The 21,397-nt window shown below is 43.5% G+C and overlaps 1 protein-coding gene across 1 annotated transcript in view; it reads left to right on the top strand.

Moving 5' to 3' along the window:
• Nucleotides 1-21,397, top strand: part of LOC120981568 — a 181,721-nt gene that overhangs the window by 133,488 nt on the left and 26,836 nt on the right. Inside the window, exons 10-17 of the mRNA XM_040411106.1 lie at nucleotides 35-169; nucleotides 1,158-1,229; nucleotides 2,055-2,080; nucleotides 3,458-3,565; nucleotides 5,285-5,440; nucleotides 7,810-7,910; nucleotides 8,065-8,329; nucleotides 18,648-18,804. Coding sequence (XP_040267040.1) covers nucleotides 35-169; nucleotides 1,158-1,229; nucleotides 2,055-2,080; nucleotides 3,458-3,565; nucleotides 5,285-5,440; nucleotides 7,810-7,910; nucleotides 8,065-8,329; nucleotides 18,648-18,804 — 1,020 coding nt within the window. The remainder of the gene's footprint in view (nucleotides 1-34; nucleotides 170-1,157; nucleotides 1,230-2,054; nucleotides 2,081-3,457; nucleotides 3,566-5,284; nucleotides 5,441-7,809; nucleotides 7,911-8,064; nucleotides 8,330-18,647; nucleotides 18,805-21,397) is intronic.

Below are 21,397 nucleotides of genomic sequence, written 5' to 3'. Positions count from 1 at the left end.
GTATTATCTAATGATGGATTGTGTCCCTCCATAGTGTCATATCACTCTTCTCTAATGATCATACTATCTGTAAGTTTGGGGCTGTTCCTACTCATCGTCATCATCTCTATCTTTGTGTATGTATACAATAAACGCCGATCATCCAACAATAACCCTCAGCCACCAACAGGTAATTATTATTAGAAGCTATTCAATATACTAAAGCTAAGTCCATAGACTTTGTAGCTTAGTTGACTACCTCTCAGACGTAGAGTCCTTGAACACACATCCTTTAGTGACATAATGACTTGTCATTAGCTGTACTGCATCCAAAAATACCTAACACTACTTGATATTTTGATATTGCAGCCCAAAAAATATATTGGTATCAAATGGGCTGTACGATACAGTATAATAAAAGAATGTGTAAAGGGCAGAGAATGTGTTAAAAATAAAGATTGTATACTTACCAGTTAAATCCTCCAGCGCTGCTGCTCCAGTCCTGTCAAGCTTTATTTACATGGTTGCAACAATTACATCCCAGTATACCCCACTTGTCTACTGCAGCCAATCACTGGCCTGAGTGGTCCCATGCTGTACACCACTGAGGCCTGTGGGGTATACAGGCACGTCAACACTACCTTGATGTATACAAAACCTGGGTAGAGAGGACCAGAGCAGCAGTGCTTGAAAGGAGGGGGATGAACCAATGACTATAGAATCTTTTACTATTTCAATATATTTTATTTAGAGATGAGCACGTTATAAAATTTGTTACGATCCGATTTGTCCAAATCTGCCAAGAAATACGAGAATCGAAAGAACTTTAAATGCCTAGAAATTCTCTCTCTTTTTCTCTCAAAAGTTCTGCCCAACCGAATAACAGTTGTTTAAAAAATTTGGGTCGCATTTTGGGTCTAATCGATTCGCTCACCTCTAATTCCATCCTTTTGGCCCATCTCTTTTTTTAATATCTCGATAATGTTCAACATGGTAAAACAGACCAAGTTGCATCCAACTTGGGAAGACTTGTTGCTGCAAACATTTTCACCTAAAACTCATCCAGAAAAGTTCTTTATGGATAAATTTCAGCTTAGGTTGGACATAGGCTGGATGACCCATTCATCAATTATTACTTCAGATCCATGTTCCTACTCATTGAGCCGTTTCTTTTTCAGACGCTGAAAATGAATACTCTGCTGCAGATAAAATTACTTATACGGACCTTGCCATAACTAGGGGGCCACAGAGTAAGTAACTGAGGATTTTACTGTATCGTGTACAATAATTCAGGGACTTTCTAGACTATCAGACTTTGTTAAAAGGTTTTCCCATGAAAAGTATTTTGGATATTTATCGATAAATTCCATAAATGTCTGATCACCCTCATTTGGCTGCTTCTTATGCAGAGTCCCCATTCTCATTTTGTATGTATCCTATTATTGTCGTCGTCTAGGTTAGCATGCTCCTAATCTGCTCATTGTACAGTGGATGAATTTAATGGGGTCCGTATGCTGCGGCAACGAATAGGGCATGTCCTATCTTTTATGGAGCGGCCACACGGATGTGGAAGCACAACACTTACAGTTATGCGAATGTCCTCTTAGGTGTACAATTTTTGTAATAGATTTTGCAAGATTGTGCCAATTTTGTATCGTTACATAATAGATTCCTTAATGAAATTCAAGAAAAGTTAAGGTTTCATGCGCTTGATTGAATTTTTCATACGTGTGCTATCCACATTTTTGGTATTCATTTCTACGGGGTAATGCACATATCTGTATTTTTTGAAGATCTGTGTGGTCATTTCACAAATTATAGAATATGTCCTAGTCTTCTCCACATCATGGACAAGAATAACCCTTTCCATTGATGGGAGTGAGAAAAATACGAAATGCACATGAAGGTATAGGTATTTTTTGGATAAGTTGTTTGAGGACAGAAATACAGCCATGGCCATGAAGCCTTAGAGTAGACACGTGATGGAACATGTATGTACTATGTTGGATGAATATTTCCAAGTTTTCATTAACAGAAATAGCTCTTATAAATTTTCTTTTATTGTTCATTTTTAGATCATGTTCCAGAAAACAATGGATCTGTAAGTACAAGTGAATAAACCTGATCTGTATTTCGGATTCAACAGATTTTACAATAAATGTCCAACCCCAAAAACCCTTTGCAACTTTGCAAAATGGTCACCAAAGTCTCATAGCATTCCTTAGGAAGTCCGAGTCATGCTCTCCCTTTTATTGCCCTCCATGGATCATGTAAAGTTAAATTTTCACTTTTGATTGAAGGGTCACAAAAAAACTATAATAAAAGTAGTATAGAGTAAGATCTGGAGCTTCCTCCTGTGGTGGTAGACAGCAAGTGCATTGAGGTAGATTTCCAAATCCCCTCCAATATAACAGTCTAAAGATGTGCCAAATTTATCACAGTCTCTGAGACTTACGATACATTTAGTGGGCTATTAGACACTTGTCTGACTTAACACTAACGAATGCTAGGCTTAATTTCCCACAAACAGTTGGCATACGGCACATCTTCATTTCACTCCCATCCCCTTGTTGAGCGAGGTGAAAAAAGTTTGTAAAACAGCTGAAGGTGTTGTCCAGCATTTTGATATTGATGGCCTAGGACAGCGCTGTTCACCTACTTCTGTTGCCAGAGCTAGAACAAAACAGTTGTTGTGCTAGGTGCTGGGCCCCTGCCAATCTGATATTGATGGTATAATCTGAAAATAGGCCATCAATATAAAAATCCCGAGCAACACCTTTAATAAATGTAGGGCAAGGCATGTGCTCCAGAATTCGGGCACATTTGGATGACATGATGTGGTGGTGCTCGGTCACGTACATTTGAAATCCCTAGGACTTGGAAAGACATGTTATGCCTACATGATTCCGATAAAATCAATGGATTTTTAAAGAAACAGCAACATCAAGAGATGTTAATCATGGAGAGCTACATTCACTGCTGAACGGCAGTTGTGCTCATTACCGAGAAAAAGGTACAATTCCCTACTATGGTGGAAGCTGTGGTGCAAAAAGCAGTGAGGCACATACATTTCCACAATTAGTGAGATACTTTGGTTCTGTGCTGCCGGCGTAGGCCTTATCAAAAATTAAATGCCTCCTCCAGCAGTCCAGGGTCCAAACTGAAATCTATGCCAGTCTGTAGCTAGTTCAGATTTCAGTTATCATTTCATCATTCGTCGTTTCTGGCGTAAATAATGACATGTCGGGCCGATAGCTTTGCTAACATTGTAACTTTGCCATGCCCCCTATACAGAAACTGTCGGGGGCAGCATAAAAAATGCCACAAAAATTCACAAAACCAGAGTTCTGTGACTTTTTAATGCCAAAAACATGGCATAGGGAATGAGAATTTTGTCCCTTTCTGCCTGTAGATTTATTCCCAGAAATCTCCGCCAGGCTCGTCTGATTAATCACTTTCTTTTCTTTTTTTTTTCTAGAATGTTGTCTATGCTGTAGTAAACTCCAAGGCTAAACTACAAGCCAAGGCTTCCCAAGGAATGTCTGACACTTCAACCGACGTCTATCAGAACATCGGCTTTAATAGATGAAATCATCTCCAAATGTGACCATCAAGAAAAAACAAAACACAATTGTATAAATCAGCAAAATTGATGCACGTGGTGGAGAACATAGTTTTGCCTTTATATACATTACTACGCCACCAGAATGATGACAGGTTAAATCGACTTATTATGTACAACTATATCAGTAGTCAGTACAGAAATCTATTTTCCTCAAAGAGACAATCGGCCGTTTTACCTTCCTGTGGATCAACATTGTATTGTATTTAGCTGAACTTTATAGCCTTTTTGTGCCTTAACCTCCCTGGCGGTAATCCTGAGTGTGGATCGGGGTTAACTTTCACTGCCAGAAGCGGTAACCCCAAATCACACTCGGACCGCAAAACACCGACGCCGCACATGGCCGGCACTTACATAGAGAAGTCCTATTCTTGTCCGCAGCTGTGGACAAGAAGAGGACATGTTCTATTTTCGGACGTTCAGGGCCGCGCTCTGGAAATACAGATGCGGATAGCACACTGTGTGCTGTCCGCATCCATTCCTGTCCCATTGAAAATTGGGTACAAAATTACTGAAATAATCAGACCGCCAGGGAGGTTAAGAACCACGTGACCACACTGCTACCAACCTATGACAAAGTCATCTACTGATCATACATCTTATTTATTTGCACGACGTATCAAACAGGGACTTAAGGCCTCCATATTCAATTGTGTATTTTGGCTGAACCTGCAAAGATGGATCTGATCACCTGGTCCTTTTGTTTTTCCGGGAGATACGTTCTCCGCTCTCCCCATTAAATACACTTACATGTTCAGCCGAGATGAACATTTATGCATATGGGGTAGCTGGGTGGGAGTTGGGAGAGATAGCTGTCGGGTGAACCAACATTCGGCTGAAAGCAGCTGAGTGTGTATGGCCACCTTTAGGCCTAGGGCAGACTGAGCAGTAGGACACTTGGCCACTTTAAACACCCCTACATAAGACGGAGGCCTTCTGTTGCACCTCTATCTGAAGCAGTCATCTCCAGTTTCATTCAGCACCCGTCTAGTCAGCATTTGTCTTGGAATTTAATCTGCAAGATCTGAAATGTTGAAAACAAAATATGCAACAATGCTGTGGATTCAAGGCAAGCTGCAGATTTTCTTCACCGAATCCACAATGAAACCTGCATATACCACAAGTGGATTTGACTGCAGAGTTTGGCGGAGATTTTTAGTTTGGATCAACAGCGTAATTTTTACTCTATGAACTCAATCCCAATGAGCTGGGTGCCTCACATTAATTATGTAATGTCTCTTGTGAGAAGTCCCCAATAACATCTTGAGGTCCATGAAAAACTAATCCCAGTCACTATTTCTTGATAATAGGAATGTTCAATCCTCACTGGGTGTATTGTAAGAATTAGGCAACAGAATTCAAGTCACCCCGATTCAACCATGAACATGCATGTCCTAAGACACAAGGGAGACTGGACTGAGTATGATGAAATCTGAAATACCCGATCCATCAATCCCTAATAATAAATTAGGCCAGGTTTAATGTATACAGTATAGCCAGATGAATAGTTGAACCTAGCATCAAAGAAGAAGTCTCCAGAGGACTGGAGACTTCCAGAGTGCAGAGCTGACATTAAAAGATGTATTTAGGGCAGTTACCCAGTGTGGAGTGGCCCTGACGGTGTTACAGCAGCAAATGGGGTCCCTGAAGCAAGAGTTCTCCTTTATGCGACATGACCTGCAGAAAGTTAATGAAAGAATTGTAGAGGTAGAAGGCCATGTCAGTGAAGTGGAAGATAAGTTGCTCCCTCTAACAAGAGCATCCCGCACCCATGAACAGCAGATCTCAGCATTGATGGCCAAGACGGATAATCTAGAGAACCGCCTTAGACGCAACAATGTGAGTCTTCTGGGGATCCCTGAAAAAGTTGAGGGACAAGACCCTTTGTCCTGCTTTGAAAACTGGCTTAAAGAAGTTTTTTGGAACAGACGTGCTTGCCCCACTATATGCGGTGGAACGGGTGCACCGAGTCCCCACCAGACTGTTGCAGCCGGGAGCGGCCCCACGACCTGTTCTGATTAAGTTACTTCATTATAGGGATGCCAGAAACCGCCATGACATCACCATCAATGGGCAAAAAATTGTGTTTTTTCAAGACTTTTCCTCAGAAGTCCAAAAGAAGCGGAGCCAGTTCTTGAATGTCAAGCGGTGACTTCGTTCCTTGCAAGTGTCCTATTCTATGATGTACCCGGCACGTCTGTGGGTGGCTACTCTGGGATCTGTTCATTTCTTCAATACACCGAAAGATGTGGCGACATGGATTGACCAGCATGAACGTCGGCTGCGACAGGAGGAGAGATGATGACTCCCTGATTATTTCAAGTTTGTACCCTCGGTTATCACTAAGTGACCTGTTGGAATGTTACCCATCTGCTATTCTACTACTGAACTGCCCACGGAGCACGTGTATCCTTTTATGGTGGGGGACATTTTTGCTCATCAGAAGTAGTTTAAAACGTTGCTTTGGTATCCGGTTTCATGGAGGACTTGTGCCTTGGCCTGTTAGATAATGCAATGCAGGCATGATTTTTTGGGTTCTGGGTTGTTGTTTTTTTTGTTGTTGTTGTTCTCTTTTTCTGGGGACTTTATATATTACAGCCATATTGGTGCTCTGTATCTGTGCTGCCATACCTGCTTGTTGGCACTGTACTGCCATCATGCTGCTCTCATCTACAATGCTCCTATTATGTTATGTTATCAGCTGGGTTATATTTCTGATGTTTAAGTATGACTAGTGTATTTAATATTGTGAGCTGGAATGTGCGTGGTCTGGGTGACCCGTCAAAGCGATTTGCCGTGATGGATTATCTACGCCCGTATTTCCCCGCTATCGTATGTTTGCAAGAAACCCACTTTACGAAGGAGGGGGCACAGGCATTCCATAGGTCATGGATGAGTCATACTTTCCACTTAGCGTTATCTAACTATTCCCGAGGGTCCTGGTCCATAAATCAATTCCCTTCCAGGTTCAGTCGTCCAGTATAGACCCCGATGGTCGCTTTATTTGCATACATTGTACTATCTTCACACAGGAATATCTATTATTATCATTATATATACCTCCACCTTATAGCAGTGTGCAATTAAAAGGCGCCTTGACATTTATTAATGATAACCCTGATATACCCGTTATTATGGTGGGAGACTTTAACAACACTATTAAACCCTGCTGTTATATATATGGGTGGACGCCGGCAGACCCTGATGGTCTTGTATCAGCCTTTGTTAGATTATTGAGGGTGGCCTTAATAGATTTGTGGCATACCCGGAATCCCAATGTACGTCAGTTTTCTTGCTATACTAGATCGCACAAGGCTTTATCACGCATTGACTACTGCTATACCCGTGGTTCCCATCTCTCAACGTCTGTGCTCATTCAAGGAATTAGTAGAGCCAAACTTAAAAGCCGACAGTTTGGAAAATCTTTGAGGGACCGAGTTGGAGTGACAGAAGCGAATTTTGTGAAGAAGGGCGATCAGCTGTCTTTATCTGTCTGGAAGGAGGCACAGGATGCATATGACTCGCATGTTGTGGAACTTGCCCGCACAAAGCAATCCTTTCAGCGACAGAAGTATTGTGACGAGGGGGAGAAGGCGGGTCACTTACTAGCCCTTGTGGGTAGGGCACAGTCCACATCGGTGTACATCACTGCTTTACAGGGGGTGGATGGGACGGAAATTGTGGATAGTCAGGCAATAATGTCTACCTTTGGCTCCTTTTATGCCAATCTGTATCAGTCACGTCTAGGGCGTATCATCATATTTACATGGGGTACCCTTGCCCAGTCTGTCAGATTTAGATAGAGTATACCTTAATGGTCCGCTACAACTGCTAGAAATTGAGGAGGCAGTGTCTTCCATGGCAAATAATAAATCACCAGGTACTGATGGGCTGCCAGTAGAAATTTATAAGAAGTTTGAAGACGTTTTACTACCTCAGTTGCTAAAAGTTTACCAGGAAGCCTCGGAGATAGGGGCACTCCCGGCATCCATGCAGGAGGCTATTATAGTTGTTCTCCCTAAGCCGGGAAAGAACCCTCTCCTCCCGGATTCATACCGACCTAGATCATTGTTGCCCACAAAGATATTGGCTAAAGTGCTAGCTATGCACCTGTCTAAGGTTATCTCCTCTTACATATGGATCAGTCTGGATTTTTACCGGATAGATCCACAGCGGTTAATATCAGACGTCTCTATCTTAATATGCAGATTCCGGTGGACAACCCAGGAGATAGAGTCATCTGTTCCCTGGATGCCGCTAAGGCATTTGATAGCATTGAGTGGGAGTATCTGTGGGAGGTACTAGAGAGGTTTGGTTTGGGGATAGTTTCCTAGCATGGGTGCGGTTGTTATATGGTAGGCCTAGAGCGCGGGTATGGGTGAACGGATGTTTATCAGAAGGATTTCAGCTATACCAGGGAACCAGGCAGGGCTGCCCTTTATCTCCGTTACTGTTTGCTCTAGCCATCGAGCCATGGCGGCTATTATTATGAGTCATGACGGGATTACAGGGTTTAACCGAGGCGGGTCACAAGAGAAAATTGCATTGTATGTGGACGATGCCTTGCTGTTCTTGGCCGAGGCTAGGGAGTCCCTACTGGTGGTTGTGGATGTGATCGGTGCTTTTGGGCGCTACTCTGGCTTGGTTATAAATTGGAGCAAATCGTCTCTTCTCCCTGTGGATAATGTGGATGACTCTGTGACCTATACTCAGACAGGACTTCAGGTGGTGAGTAAATTTAAGTATTTGGGGGTGGTGGTGTACAGGAAACTCACGGAATATGAAAAGCTGAACTTATCCCCCCTCATAGGCAGATTTAAACAGAAAATGTATGTGTGGTCTAGGCTGCCGCTGTCGGTAGTAGGACGGATCAATCTTATTAAAATGATCTGGATGCCGCAGCTACAGTACTTTATACATAATTCCCCCATATGGTTGCCTCTCAGGTTTTATCACTCAATTAATAAGCTGTTTAGGGAGCTCATATGGAGAGGGGGCTCGGCACGGTTGAGGCTGGAGACACTGCACAGGAGTAAAATTGATGGGGGATTGGCTCTCCCGAATCCGTGGGTGTATTTCCTAGCCGCTCAACTTCAGCATATGCGGGGTTGGGAAAGCGGGGGGGGGGGGGGGGATACCCAAAATAGGTTACTGAGAGGCTTCCTGGCGGTATCAAACATATACGAAGCGTTAGAGGCAGATAAGCTGAAAAGGTCAGGTCGGGTATTCCCTATGATACTTCTCTTGCATAAGACATGGTGGAAAGTGAGGGACATACAGGGTATAAAAGGCATCACACAGTATACCTAAATATGGGACACTCAATGGTTGCCGCATATGGGCTCCCTGAAGGGTATGGGGGGTTGGCGTCACAGGGGCATTATCAGAGTTCACCAACTTCTCGATAATAATTTTATTAAAATGTATGAGCAACTTCAGACGGAAGCTGGTTTACCGTCATCCGACTTTTATAGGCATCTACAGCTGCGCCACGCCTTCCGGGCTGACCATGATGACGGTATGTTGAGCACTGTACATCAAAACAAAATAATTGCCCTTGTAGACCAGAGGAATTCTTCGTCTGGAGTTATTTCCCTGCTCTATCAGGCTATACTGGATCGATTTCTGTGAGACTACTCAGTGAATAGTAGGGCAAAGTGGGAAGTAGAGTTGGGGCCGTTAGAGGAAAACCATTGGCATGAGATATTGGAAAGGACTCCGCAGCTTTCTCTCAGTGAAGCCCATAGGTTGTCACAATTGTACCTGATCCATCGGGTTTACAAAACCCCTCCGTTTCTGTTTAATATCAGACTCTGTTCGGATTCCAAGTGTCCTCGATGTGGGGAGAAGGATGCGGGCATGTTGCACATGCTGTGGTCATGTTCGTCACTGGAGGGCTTTTGGCGCGCTGTGCTGCATCTTATTAACTCCTTATATGAAGATACATTGGATGTAACCCCATTTGTATCGGGATATGTGGAGGACCTGCCAACCACTGAGCCCAGAAAGATAGCAGTGGCCAGAATGTTATATATGGCTCGTAAATTGATTGCCCAACATTTGCTTGATGAGTGTAGTCCAAGTAGATCCGAATATATAGCCAAGATTAATTGGCTAATCAACCTGGAACGAGGGGTCTATAGGAAAAGGGGTGCTCTGACCAAATATGAAAACTCTGGATTGATGCCCCTGGGCTGGCGTCTAGGGAACTCCAGAGATACCGCTTGGGATTGCTGTGAGGGGTACTACTGCCTGCTTTGTATATCTCCGTGGTTGGCAATCTCTTGGGAATGTCTTTCTACTATCTGTCTGATAACCTATGTAATGTTCTCTACAGGATCCAAGATTTAATTCAAATGTATTGATGGGAGTTGTGGAGGGGAGGGGCACGTATTGTCACGCTGAAATGTTGGTGTGGTCGGGAGGAGTTAGGTGTGGCGAATGGAGAGCATCTTTAGGATATTTTGTTGGGGGAGGGTATGGGGGTGTTGGGGTTTTCTGTATGTAAAATTAATATTCTGCTAATAAAAATGACTCAATAAAAAAAAAAAAAAAAGATGAAGTCTCCAGAGGACTACAGCAAACAGTAAACCGCAGGTGTGTTTTTGCTACACATGTGGTTCACAACAATAATTTCTTCTGTAGTTATATGAAATAAAAGTTTAATTGACCTCCCCTGTGTATGTCCATTTAATTCTTCATTTGTAACATCTTAATGTCACGATCAGTGGGGGGGGGGACTCCACACTGAACACAGGAGGGAAGGGGAACAGTAACTGGGCCTGGAAACCTCACCTCCTGGACAACCCTAATCCGGGCCCTGACTACCTATCAATATGAATAGACCTTGAAGGTAGGAATATTCATAAGCAGTATACATAGGCCCTGATTTCCCTATAAGGCCCTGGAATAAGTAGGGGACCAGAGACAACCCATTCCTCCCCAGATGGACGAATGGAAGTCTCTGTCTCAGGCCCAGATACAACAACAGGGAATATAACAAATACAAACAAATGCGACACTTAACTTCTGTCGAGATGGAAGAACAGGAACACCAGATAGGATCTCAAACCAGCTCAGCCAAACACAAATGAAGCTATCAACCGCATAGTCAGAAGGGTGGGGTGAGACTATAAAGGGTAGAAGTGATGACCACTGGGCAACAGCTGGGAAAAGGGAAGTGGTCATTAACCCTATCAACACTGAATCAAGAGAAATCAATGAGGCTGTTAGATTCCTCCACGCTCAGCCAATCTCCTTAATTTCCTGACATCAGTCACCTGAGAGACTGACAGTACCCCCCCTTCTACGGGTGACCTCCGGGTACACAGGACCGCCCTCATCAGGATGGGCTGTGAAAGGCCTTCAGACGATTCGCATTAACATCGGCCGCTGGAAGCCAAATCCTCTCCTCTTGTCCGTAACCCTTCCAGTGGACGAGATACTGGAGGGATCTATGGAGAACTCTGGAATCCACAATCCTGCTGATTTGAAGTTCTAAATTACCGTCCACCATGACAGGAGCGGGAGGCCAGGAGGACGGCTCAACAGCTTTGACACATTTCTTCAAAAACGACTTATGAAATACATTATAAATTTTCAAAGCATAAGGAAGTTCAAGACGGAAGGCTACAGGGTTACCAATGACAGTGATCTTATATATTATGGACCAATAAATCTTGAGTCCAACTTCCGCATCGCTTTAACTACTGCGCATGCTCCGGCGAACGGCTGGTTTTGCGCCGTTCACCGGAGCATGCGCAGTAGTTAAAGCGATGCCGAGCCAACAATGGGCATCACAGTGCGCATGCTCCGGCCCGGCGAGGCAGTGCACAGTCGCGGGATCTCGGCCGGACCGAAGGATGACGCAAGGGAATAGGAGGGCGGGCATATGCAGAGGCTGGGGTGGGGGAACAATGAAAAAAGGCAGGGCAGCCTGGGCACCAACACAGTGAACGCCGCCCCTGGGCACTTGCGAGTGCTCATTTGCATATCAATCAAAGTTCGTTTTTCCAGCTTCTGCAAGTCTAAAGACAAAGACAAAGGTACCATAACATTCATGTATAGGTGTGCTATAGGGCAATGTAAGCACTGTATATGGCCATATGGAGGTGACAGACTCCCTTTAAGCTTAGTTTCTTGTGGACAGGCACACAGAATCACCCACTCTCAGGTCCGGACCATTCATACGTCTCCTGTCAGCCACACGCTTATACCTGTTGCCCATCTTCTTCAGGTTATTTTGAATTTTCCGCCAAATCGAAGACAAAGAAGAGGAAAATCGTTCCTCCTCAGGAATACCGGAAGTTTGAGAACCAGAAAATGTGAACAACTGTGGATGGAATCCATATGCCCCCAAAAACGGCGACTTATCAGTGGACTCCTGTCTACGGTTATTAATGGCAAACTCAACTAACGACAAGAATGAAGACCACTCCTCCTGGTTCTCCGAAACAAAACATCTCAAGTAAGTCTCCAGATTCTGATTGGTGCGCTCTGTCTATCCGTTCGACTGAGGATGAAAAGCCAAAGAAAAGGACAATTGTACCCCCAGTCGAGTACAGAACGCTTTCCAGAATCTGGAAACAGAGTCCCCCGATCAGACACCACATCAGAAGGAATGCTATGTAGTTTCACGTTGTTATCGACAAACACCTGTGCAAGAGTCTTGGCAATAGGTAGAGCAGGAAATGCTATAAAATGCGCCATTTTGCTAAACCAATCAACTACCACCAGGATCACGGTTTTTCCCGAAGAATTCGGTAAATCCGTGATAAAGTCCATGGACAAAGTCTGGACGGGATGGGTAACGGAAGAAGAGATCCAGAAGGCCGAGTATGTGTCACCTTAGCACGAGCACAGGTACAACAGGCTAACACATAGTCCTCAACACACTTACGCAGCCCCAGCCACCAAAATCTGCGAGAGATGAGATCGACAGTGGATCTACTCCCAGGGTGTCCAGCCAAGACATTACAGTGATGTTTCTCAAATACCTTATGACGCAAGTCTGAAGGAACAAACAATTTCCCTAGAGGACAATAGTCCAGAGCATCCTCTTGAGCCTCCAACACCTTAGCCTCAAGATCAGGATATAGGGCAGTTATAACTACCCCTTCAGACAAAATAGGACTAGGATCGTTATAATCACCCCCCCAGGAAAGCTGCAAGACAAAGCGTCCGTCTCGACGTTCTTAACCCCAGGGCGGTAGGTGACAATGAAGTTAAATCTGCTGAAAAACAGCGACCATCTGGCCTGCCTTGGATTCAGTCGTTTAGCCGTCTCAAGGTAAGCCAGATTTTTCTGATTAGTAATTACCGTAATAGGATGAATTGCTCCTTCTAACCATTCTTCAAAAGCCAACTTAATGGCCAGCAATTCCCTATTACCCACAGTTCTATAAAGAAGGACCGCGCAGCTTGTATATCTTCCAACGGGAAACTGTTCAGTAAGACTCAGAAGCAAAGAGTATCTGTCACTTGTATTTAATCACTGGGCTTGCACTCCAACTCCAATCTCAGTCATTTACTTTATTTACTAGATGTTATTCGGAAAGAGCTTGACATTGTGAAGTACTGCAAGTATTTTTTTTGTCACGCATTTATTTTTATACTCACAAGATTAAAATGAATCAGCACACATAAAATCATATGAAATATTTCCTCGGTTTTTCACCTGCCCGACACAGGTTTCGCTTTCGCTTGCTTCGTCAGTGGCAACACGGTGTACAAGCTGCGCGGTCCATCTTTATAGAACTTTGGATCTAGTGTGAATTGGAACCTACCTCTCCATAGACCTGCTGCACTTGGAACAAGATTGCGGTTTGAGCCATTCTTTTTGATCTTTGAATCAATTTCATCTCTATATCCCTATTACCCACGAGAAGAAAAAAAAAGCACATGGGTGCCATTTACTAGGTGAAGGACCTTGCGACAAAACTGCTCCCACCCCTACCTCGGATGCGTCAACCTCTTCAATGAATGGCTGAGACACGTCCGGTTGCACCAGAATTGGGGCTGAAGCAAAACATTCCTACACAGCAGAAAAGGCTTGTAATGCCGCCTCAGACCAAACAGAGAAATCGACCCCCTTCCTAGTCATGTCTGTTAAAGGTTTAACAACAGTTGAATAGTTCAAGATGAATTTACGATAGTAGTTGGTGAATCCCAAAAACTGCATAAGCGCTTTCAGATTTTCGGGTCGATCCCAGTCCAACACTGCACGGACTTTCTCAGGATCCATACGAAAACCTGAGGGTGAGAGCAGGTAACCCAGGAATTGCACCTCCTGAACATCAAAAACACATTTTTCCATCTTCGCATACAATTTATTCTCTCTTAGGGTCTGTAACACCTGTCTCACATGATCCGTATGAGTCTCCATGTCTGGAGAATAAATTAGTATGTCATCCAGATATACAACAACAAATCTCCCCACCAGATGATGAAAGATGTCATTTATAAAGTGTTGAAAAACCGCTGGAGCATTGTTTAACACAAAGGGCATGACCAGGTTTTCAAAATGACCCTCAGGGGTAATAAATGCGGTCTTCCACTCATCCCCCTCCCTGATCCATACCAAATTATATGCCCCCCTCAGATCCAATTTAGAGAACACCTTGGCACCGACAATCTGACTAAACAAATCCGGAATCAAAGGAAGGGGGTAAGGATCACGGACGGAAATACGGTTGAACTCACGGAAGTCCAGACATGGTCTAAGGGTACCATCTTTTTTTTTTTTTTTTACAAAGAACAACCCAGCAGCCACTGGGGATTTGGATGGTCTGATATGACCCTTCGCCAAGCTCTCGGTAATATACTCTCGCATAGCCTCTCTTTCGGGCTCCTAAAGATTATACAACCGAGATTTGGGCAGTTTAGCTCCAGGAATAAGATTGACGGGACAACCATACTCCCGATGCGGGGGTAACTCCTGGTTACCACTCTCAGAAAACACATCAGAAAATTCGGAAATGAACGAGGGTACAGTTTTAGTGGTGACCACAGAGAAAGACGCATTAAGACAGTTGTCCATGCAAAAATCACTCCAATCAGGAATCTGTCTCGCTTGCCAGTCGATGGTAGGGTTATGTTTGCTTAACCATGGTAAGCCCAAAACCATCGGAGCAGGCAGACCCTCCAACACAAAACAGGAGATAGATTCCTGATGCAAATCACCCACTCTTAAATGGATGTCATTTACCACCTGCGACAGGCATTTTTGGGTATGAGGTGCAGAATCAATTGCAAAGACAGAAATGCTTCTCTCTAGTGCACTAGTAGTCAACCCATGAATACGAACAAACTGTCCATCAATCAGGTTAACCCCAGCCCTCAATAAATACCTTCATTTCCACAGTTTTGGACTCTAGCGCCACCTCGGCAGACAGGAGAAATCGAGTACTACCAGTAAATGACAAAATAAATTTTTCTTGCTCCCCACCCACACCACCAATAGTAATTTGGGGATTAAGCGTTTTTTTTCTTTGTTTACACCTTGACGCTGAATGTACGGACAAATATTCACAAAATGTCCCTTCTTTCCACAACAAAAACAGACTCCCTTCATATGACCAGAGCTCTTACCAGCAGTCCCAGGAGTAGCACCCCCAACTGCATGGGCTCCTCACAAGGCGTAACCACAGGTGTCTCTTTACCATAAGTGTCAAAGGAAGCTGCCACCTTATTTGACAGTACGTCCTGAGGATGAGGACTCTTAGATCCCCCCTCAGGCGTCTATCCAGACATAGCTGCATCCAATGAATCAGGTTTTTCATGAAAAGGCCAACGCGTTCTGCAGCCTCTCAGATCGACCCTGACAGAACTGGCTACGGAGAGCAGGATCATTTCACTCCGTATCCGTAGCACATTTTCTAAATTCAGAGCAAAAGATCTCCGCAGAGCGTTCTCCCTACCGTAAACCACGTAACTTGGTCTCAGCCTGAGAGCTTCGATCCGGGTCATCATAAATAAGACCCAAGGCTCTAAAACATTCATCTACCGACTGGATGGATGGTGATCCGGTCGGCAGAGAAAAATCCCACGACTGAGCATCATCCTAAGGCCTCATGCACACGACCGTTGTTTGGGTCCGCATCCGAGCCACCGACCCATTCACTTCAATAGGGCAGCAAAAGATGCAGACAGCACTCCGTGTGCTGTCCGCATCCGTGGCTCCATTCCGCGGCCCCGTTAAAAAAATATAACATGTCCTATTCTTGTCCGCGCTTTGCGGACAAGAATAGGCATTTATATTGCCGGCGCCCGTTCCGTAAATTGCGGAAGGCAACACGGGTGGCTTCTGTTTTTTGCGCCACACACAGCAATCCTCACCAGAGGGAATCTCCAGCCATCTGGCCACAATTGCTTTTGGCGTCCCCAAGACTTGAAAAAGGAGTTATAAACTCCGAAACGCGTTGTCCACTGAACATAATAAATAGCATCTATACCAAAAGTCTCTGAATCCAGGTCGTCTTTGTGTGCCAAAGAGGTACCCACACCGTGTGCTAGCACACAAACGATTCATCACTTCCTAAACAGTCCTCAGGAGGCTTGGCAACTCCATCCAAAAGGATTGAACGGGTACCAGCAGCACCGACCCCCCCCCCCCTCCTTGTGTTTCTGCTTTTATGGATGTTGTGCCCATACACGCACAACACCAAAAGGTGAGCATATTTCATCCACTTTGTTAGCTGATTATCGTTGCTTACTACCCTATGAGCGCCTCTCCCTATTTTTCTCCTGCCATAATTGCCATAATCTAATGTGTAAGGGGGAACTAAAGAATGAAACTTCCAAGTAAGAGACCAAAATTTCAAATACAGCCAGACGATGATGGTTTGTCATCTGATGACTTCCCCAGTGGCCAGACCTGCCGAGAGGGCATGGAGAGTGGGAAGCAGGTCTGCACTGCCAGGACCTGGAGTGCTCAAACAGGTTAGCAAGATAGCAGTAGCCCAAAGCCAGAGCCGCAGCAACTTTTTTTTACTACTTGTGACTTTTTATCTTAACTATATCTGATCTGGTACATGAATGCAGAACTGCAGTTTTGTCTGAGGACACTGAATTACACTGTAATTTTTGGTTCTGCTGCATTGAAATCTTTGTAAAACTTAGCAAGAGGGGCCACCGAGAGGAGCCTAAGAGAGAGCGGACAGTTTGTTATTTAACCTTTATCCCATCCACTTGAATGGCAGTAACACTGTAGAAACCATCTCCGGCCACTACATAAATCTGTGCCAGTTACTGGTGCTGGAGCTACTGCAAAACAGCGGATCAGAAGGTGTGCTTGGAATCAGACTCTCGTCCACCTGATATGGATGACCTATTGCAAAAATGGGCCATCAATAGAAAAGTCTGATAAAAGCATAGAAGGATAAGAACACGTGCCCCTTAACCTGAACCAACTCAGGGGTGTAGCTATAGGGGAAGCAGCTGCTTTGGGGCCCGAACTCAGAAGGAGCCCACCCATGAGGAGGACTAAAATGTGCATGTGTCTGCTCAAACGGTCAGAAACAGACTCCATGAGGGTGATATGAGGGCCCGACGTCCACAGGTGGGGGTTGTGCTTACAGCCCAACACCGTGCAGGACGTTTGGCATTTGCCAGAGAACACCAAGAATGGCAAATTCGCCACTGGCGCCCTGTGCTCTTCACAGATGAAAGCAGGTTCACACTGAGCACATGTGACAGACGTGACAGAGTCTGGATACGCCGTGGAGAACGTTCTGCTGCCTGCAACATCCACCAGCATGACCGGTTTGGCATTGGGTCAGTAATGGTGTGGGGTGGCATTTCTTTGGAGGGCCGCACAGCCCTCCATGTGCTCGCCAGAGGTAGCCTGACTGCCATTAGGTACCGAGATGAGATCCTCAGACCCCTTGTGAGACCATATGCTGGTGCGGTTGGCCCTGGGTTCCTCCTAATGCAAGACAATGCAAGACCTCGTGTGGCTGAAGTGTGTCAGCAGTTCCTGCAAGACGAAGGCATTGATGCTATGGACTGGCCCGCCCGTTCCCCAGACCTGAATCCAATTGAGCACATCTGGGACATCATGTCTCGCTCTATCCACCAACGTCACGTTGCACCACAGACTGTCCAGGAGTTGGCAGATGCTTTAGTCCAGGTCTGGGAGGAGATCCCTCAGGAGACCATCCGCCACCTCATCAGGAGCATGCACAGGCGTTGTAGGGAGGTCATAAAGGCACGTGGAGGCCACACACACTACTGAGCCTCATTTTGACTTGTTTTAAGGACATTACATCAAAGTTGGATCAGCCTGTAGTGTGTTTTTCCACTTTAATTTTGAGTGTGACTCCAAATCCATTTTTTTATTTTTGTGTGATTTTGTTGTCAGCACATTCAACTATGTAAAGAACAAAGTATTTCAGAAGAATATTTAATTAATTCAGATCTAGGATGTGTTATTTTTGTGTTCCCTTTATTTTTTTGAGCAGTGTACATTGTTTTTGATACAGTGACTCTGTAGGAAACCGAAAGAACAGCTGCCGGGCTTGGTCTGAGAGAACAATCTTGACTAGACACAGGAGTGGGGTTTGCACGGGAGGAGGGGCTGTGAAGAAGTTGCTGAGGGGGTGGGGGACCGTTCCAAAATTTGCTGTGGGGGCCAGTCATTTCTAGTTACGCCACTAAACCTACTGTTTACATGTTCAGACAAAAGTAGGGGTGTAGAAGAGGAGGTAAAATGGAGGCTTCCAGGCAAACAGATTTGGAACTGAACATGATAAAATAAGAGGGCATCATGATGGGGTTTTGATTTGTTTTACCATCATTCACATCAACAATTCACTGGGGTTAAACAAATTCCAAACTTGAAAGGCAGAAAAATAATTTTAGGCACTGTAAAACGCCAAACCAAAGGAACAGCGTCATGGAAATTTTCTAAAAGAAAGACAAAATATTCATAAGTATTAGGCAACATTCTTCGCTTGCCAATATCACATCTGCACACCATAAACAGTCAATGGGAAGGATTCGGTTTCATCCACATACACACCATGAACTTTGTACCACCTAAACTGCAAGGTCATTCTGCTCCACCAACAATCACAAACCCCTGTCTCTGCAAACACCCCTCCTACACATGAAATACAGGGGGACAGAGCCAAACTGCAGCTCATACGTTCTGTACAACCCTACAGCAGTCACCATGTATGTGAGATCACTATTCTTCCTTCTAGGTAAGTAAAATGGCCGTTCCTTACAGCTAAGATTACATGTGAGTCCAGTCAGTTACAAAAATGTCTCCAAAGGTATTATAGTTAGTTATATTCTTGTACATAGGAGCAGTATTATAGTAGTTATATTCTTGTACATAGGAGGCAGTATTATAGTAGTTATATTCTTGTACATAGGAGGCAGTATTATAGTAGTTATATTCTTGTACATAGAAGCAGTATTATAGTAGTTATATTCTTGTACATAGGAGCAGTATTATAGTAGTTATATTCTTGTACATAGGAGTAGTATTATAGTAGTTATATTCTTGTATATAGGAGCAGTATTATAGCAGTTATATTCTTGTACATAGGAGCAGTATTATAGTAGTTATATTCTTGTACATAGGAGCAGTATTATAGTAGTTATATTCTTGTACATAGGAGGCAGTATTATAGTAGTTATATTCTTGTACATAGGAGCATTATTATAGTAGTTATATTTTTGTACATAGGAGCAGTATTATAGTAGTTATATTCTTGTACATAGGAGGCAGTATTATAGTAGTTATATTCTTGTACATAGGAGGCAGTATTATAGTAGTTATATTCTTGTACATAGGAGGCAGTATTATAGTAGTTATATTCCTGTACATAGGAGGCAGTATTATAGTAGTTATATTCTTGTACATAGGAGCAGTATTATAGTAGTTATATTCTTGTACATAGGAGGCAGTATTATAGTAGTTATATTCTTGTACATAGGAGGCAGTATTATAGTAGTTATATTCTTGTACATAGGAGGCAGTATTATAGTAGTTATATTCTTGTACATAGGAGGCAGTATTATAGTAGTTATATTCTTGTACATAGGAGGCAGTATTATAGTAGTTATATTCTTGTACATAGGAGGCAGTATTATAGTAGTTATATTCTTGTACATAGGGGGCAGTATTATAGTAGTTATATTCTTGTACATAAGAGCAGTATTATAGTAGTTATATTCTTGTACATAAGAGCAGTATTATAGTAGTTATATTCTTGTACATAGGAGGCAGTATTATAGTAGTTATATTCTTGTACATAGGAGGCAGTATTATAGTAGTTATATTCTTGTACATAGGAGGCAGTATTATAGTAGTTATATTCTTGTACATAGGAGGCAGTATTATAGTAGTTATATTCTTGTACATAGGAGCAGTATTATAGTAGTTATATTCTTGTACATAGGGGGCAGTATTATAGTAGTTATATTCTTGTACATAAGAGCAGTATTATAGTAGTTATATTCTTGTACATAGGAGCAGTATTATAGTAGTTATATTCTTGTACATAGGAGCAGTATTATAGTAGTTATATTCTTGTACATAGGAGCAGTATTATAGTAGTTATATTCTTGTCAATTATCTTTTTATTGAGCAAGGTCAAACATAATATTACAAAGTTGACGTCACATACACAGTGATATAAGAGCATATTCAGTGCAATAAATCAGCAGAGGATAGGCACATCCTCGCATACAGTCTTGAACTACATATGCAGATTGTACAATGGAATAACCCTGTCTTCCATATAAAGTTAGTGACTAAGGCACTTATCAGACAAACGGGTAGCTCCCTGTCTGCACTGTCGTTGCTTCACTCATAGATTATAACCTTATAAAGTGCAAAATACTGCGTGTATGAGACCTTAAAGGACCTCTAGGATTAGCGAGGCAACAGGCCTCATGAAAAAAACGTAAATATCTCTAGATACTTCATGTGTAACAAGGCATTTTGTGATATTTAGGCAGTTATGCATTACAATAAGATATGACCGGGTCATCTGACCTTTATTGAGCAGATAATAGTGACGACGCGCAAAATTGCAACCATGGACTCCACATTTTAACGTGTTTCTCATGGGATCTGGACTCCCAGCTGGCTAACTCTTCTAAACGCTGTATATGATCTACCTTATGTATCCAATGAAGAATGGTAGGGGGTTCGGTACTGAGCCATCTCTGAGGGATGAGCAGCCTTGCTGCTTGAATTAGCTGTGTGGCAAGGCAGCCTCTAGATGGGGAAAGAGCCTTTGTGGGTAACCACAGAAGGACCAGTTCAGGCGTTAATGTTATGTCAGTGTGAAAGATCGATTTCAATGCATTAGAGATTCCGTCCCAAAATGGTTTAATCTTAGAACAGTACCAGAGAATGTGTGAGAGGTTACCTTCCCCTGAATTACACCTCCAACACTGATCTGTAGAGCAAAGCCCTCTTGAAAACATCTGTTTGGGTGTCATATACCACTGGGTTAGCACCTTAAAGGAGTGCTCCTGTACCTTGACGCACCTGGAGAAGCCATGTGAGTGCGAGTATAGCCGGAGGATGTCTGTCTCAGAGAAGGTTCTGTTCAACTCTATCTCCCAAGTTTTCAGAAACTGCGGGAGGTCATTGGGTCGTGGTATGTTCAATGCTAGATAGAGCAATGAAATTAGCCTCCTGTGTGGCGAACTAGAGGACAGAATCTTTTCAAACCAAGTTTGTTCCATTTCATGAGCTTTCTTATCTAATAGGGCCTTACTGACAGACCTGAAATCTGCCAAATCTAGGAAATTGCAAGATTTCATGGCGTTTCT

The sequence above is a fragment of the Bufo bufo genome, chromosome 11, assembly GCF_905171765.1.
Source record: "Bufo bufo chromosome 11, aBufBuf1.1, whole genome shotgun sequence".
Taxonomy (NCBI): Eukaryota; Metazoa; Chordata; class Amphibia; order Anura; family Bufonidae; genus Bufo; species Bufo bufo.
This window is presented reverse-complemented; position numbering and strand designations above follow the sequence as displayed.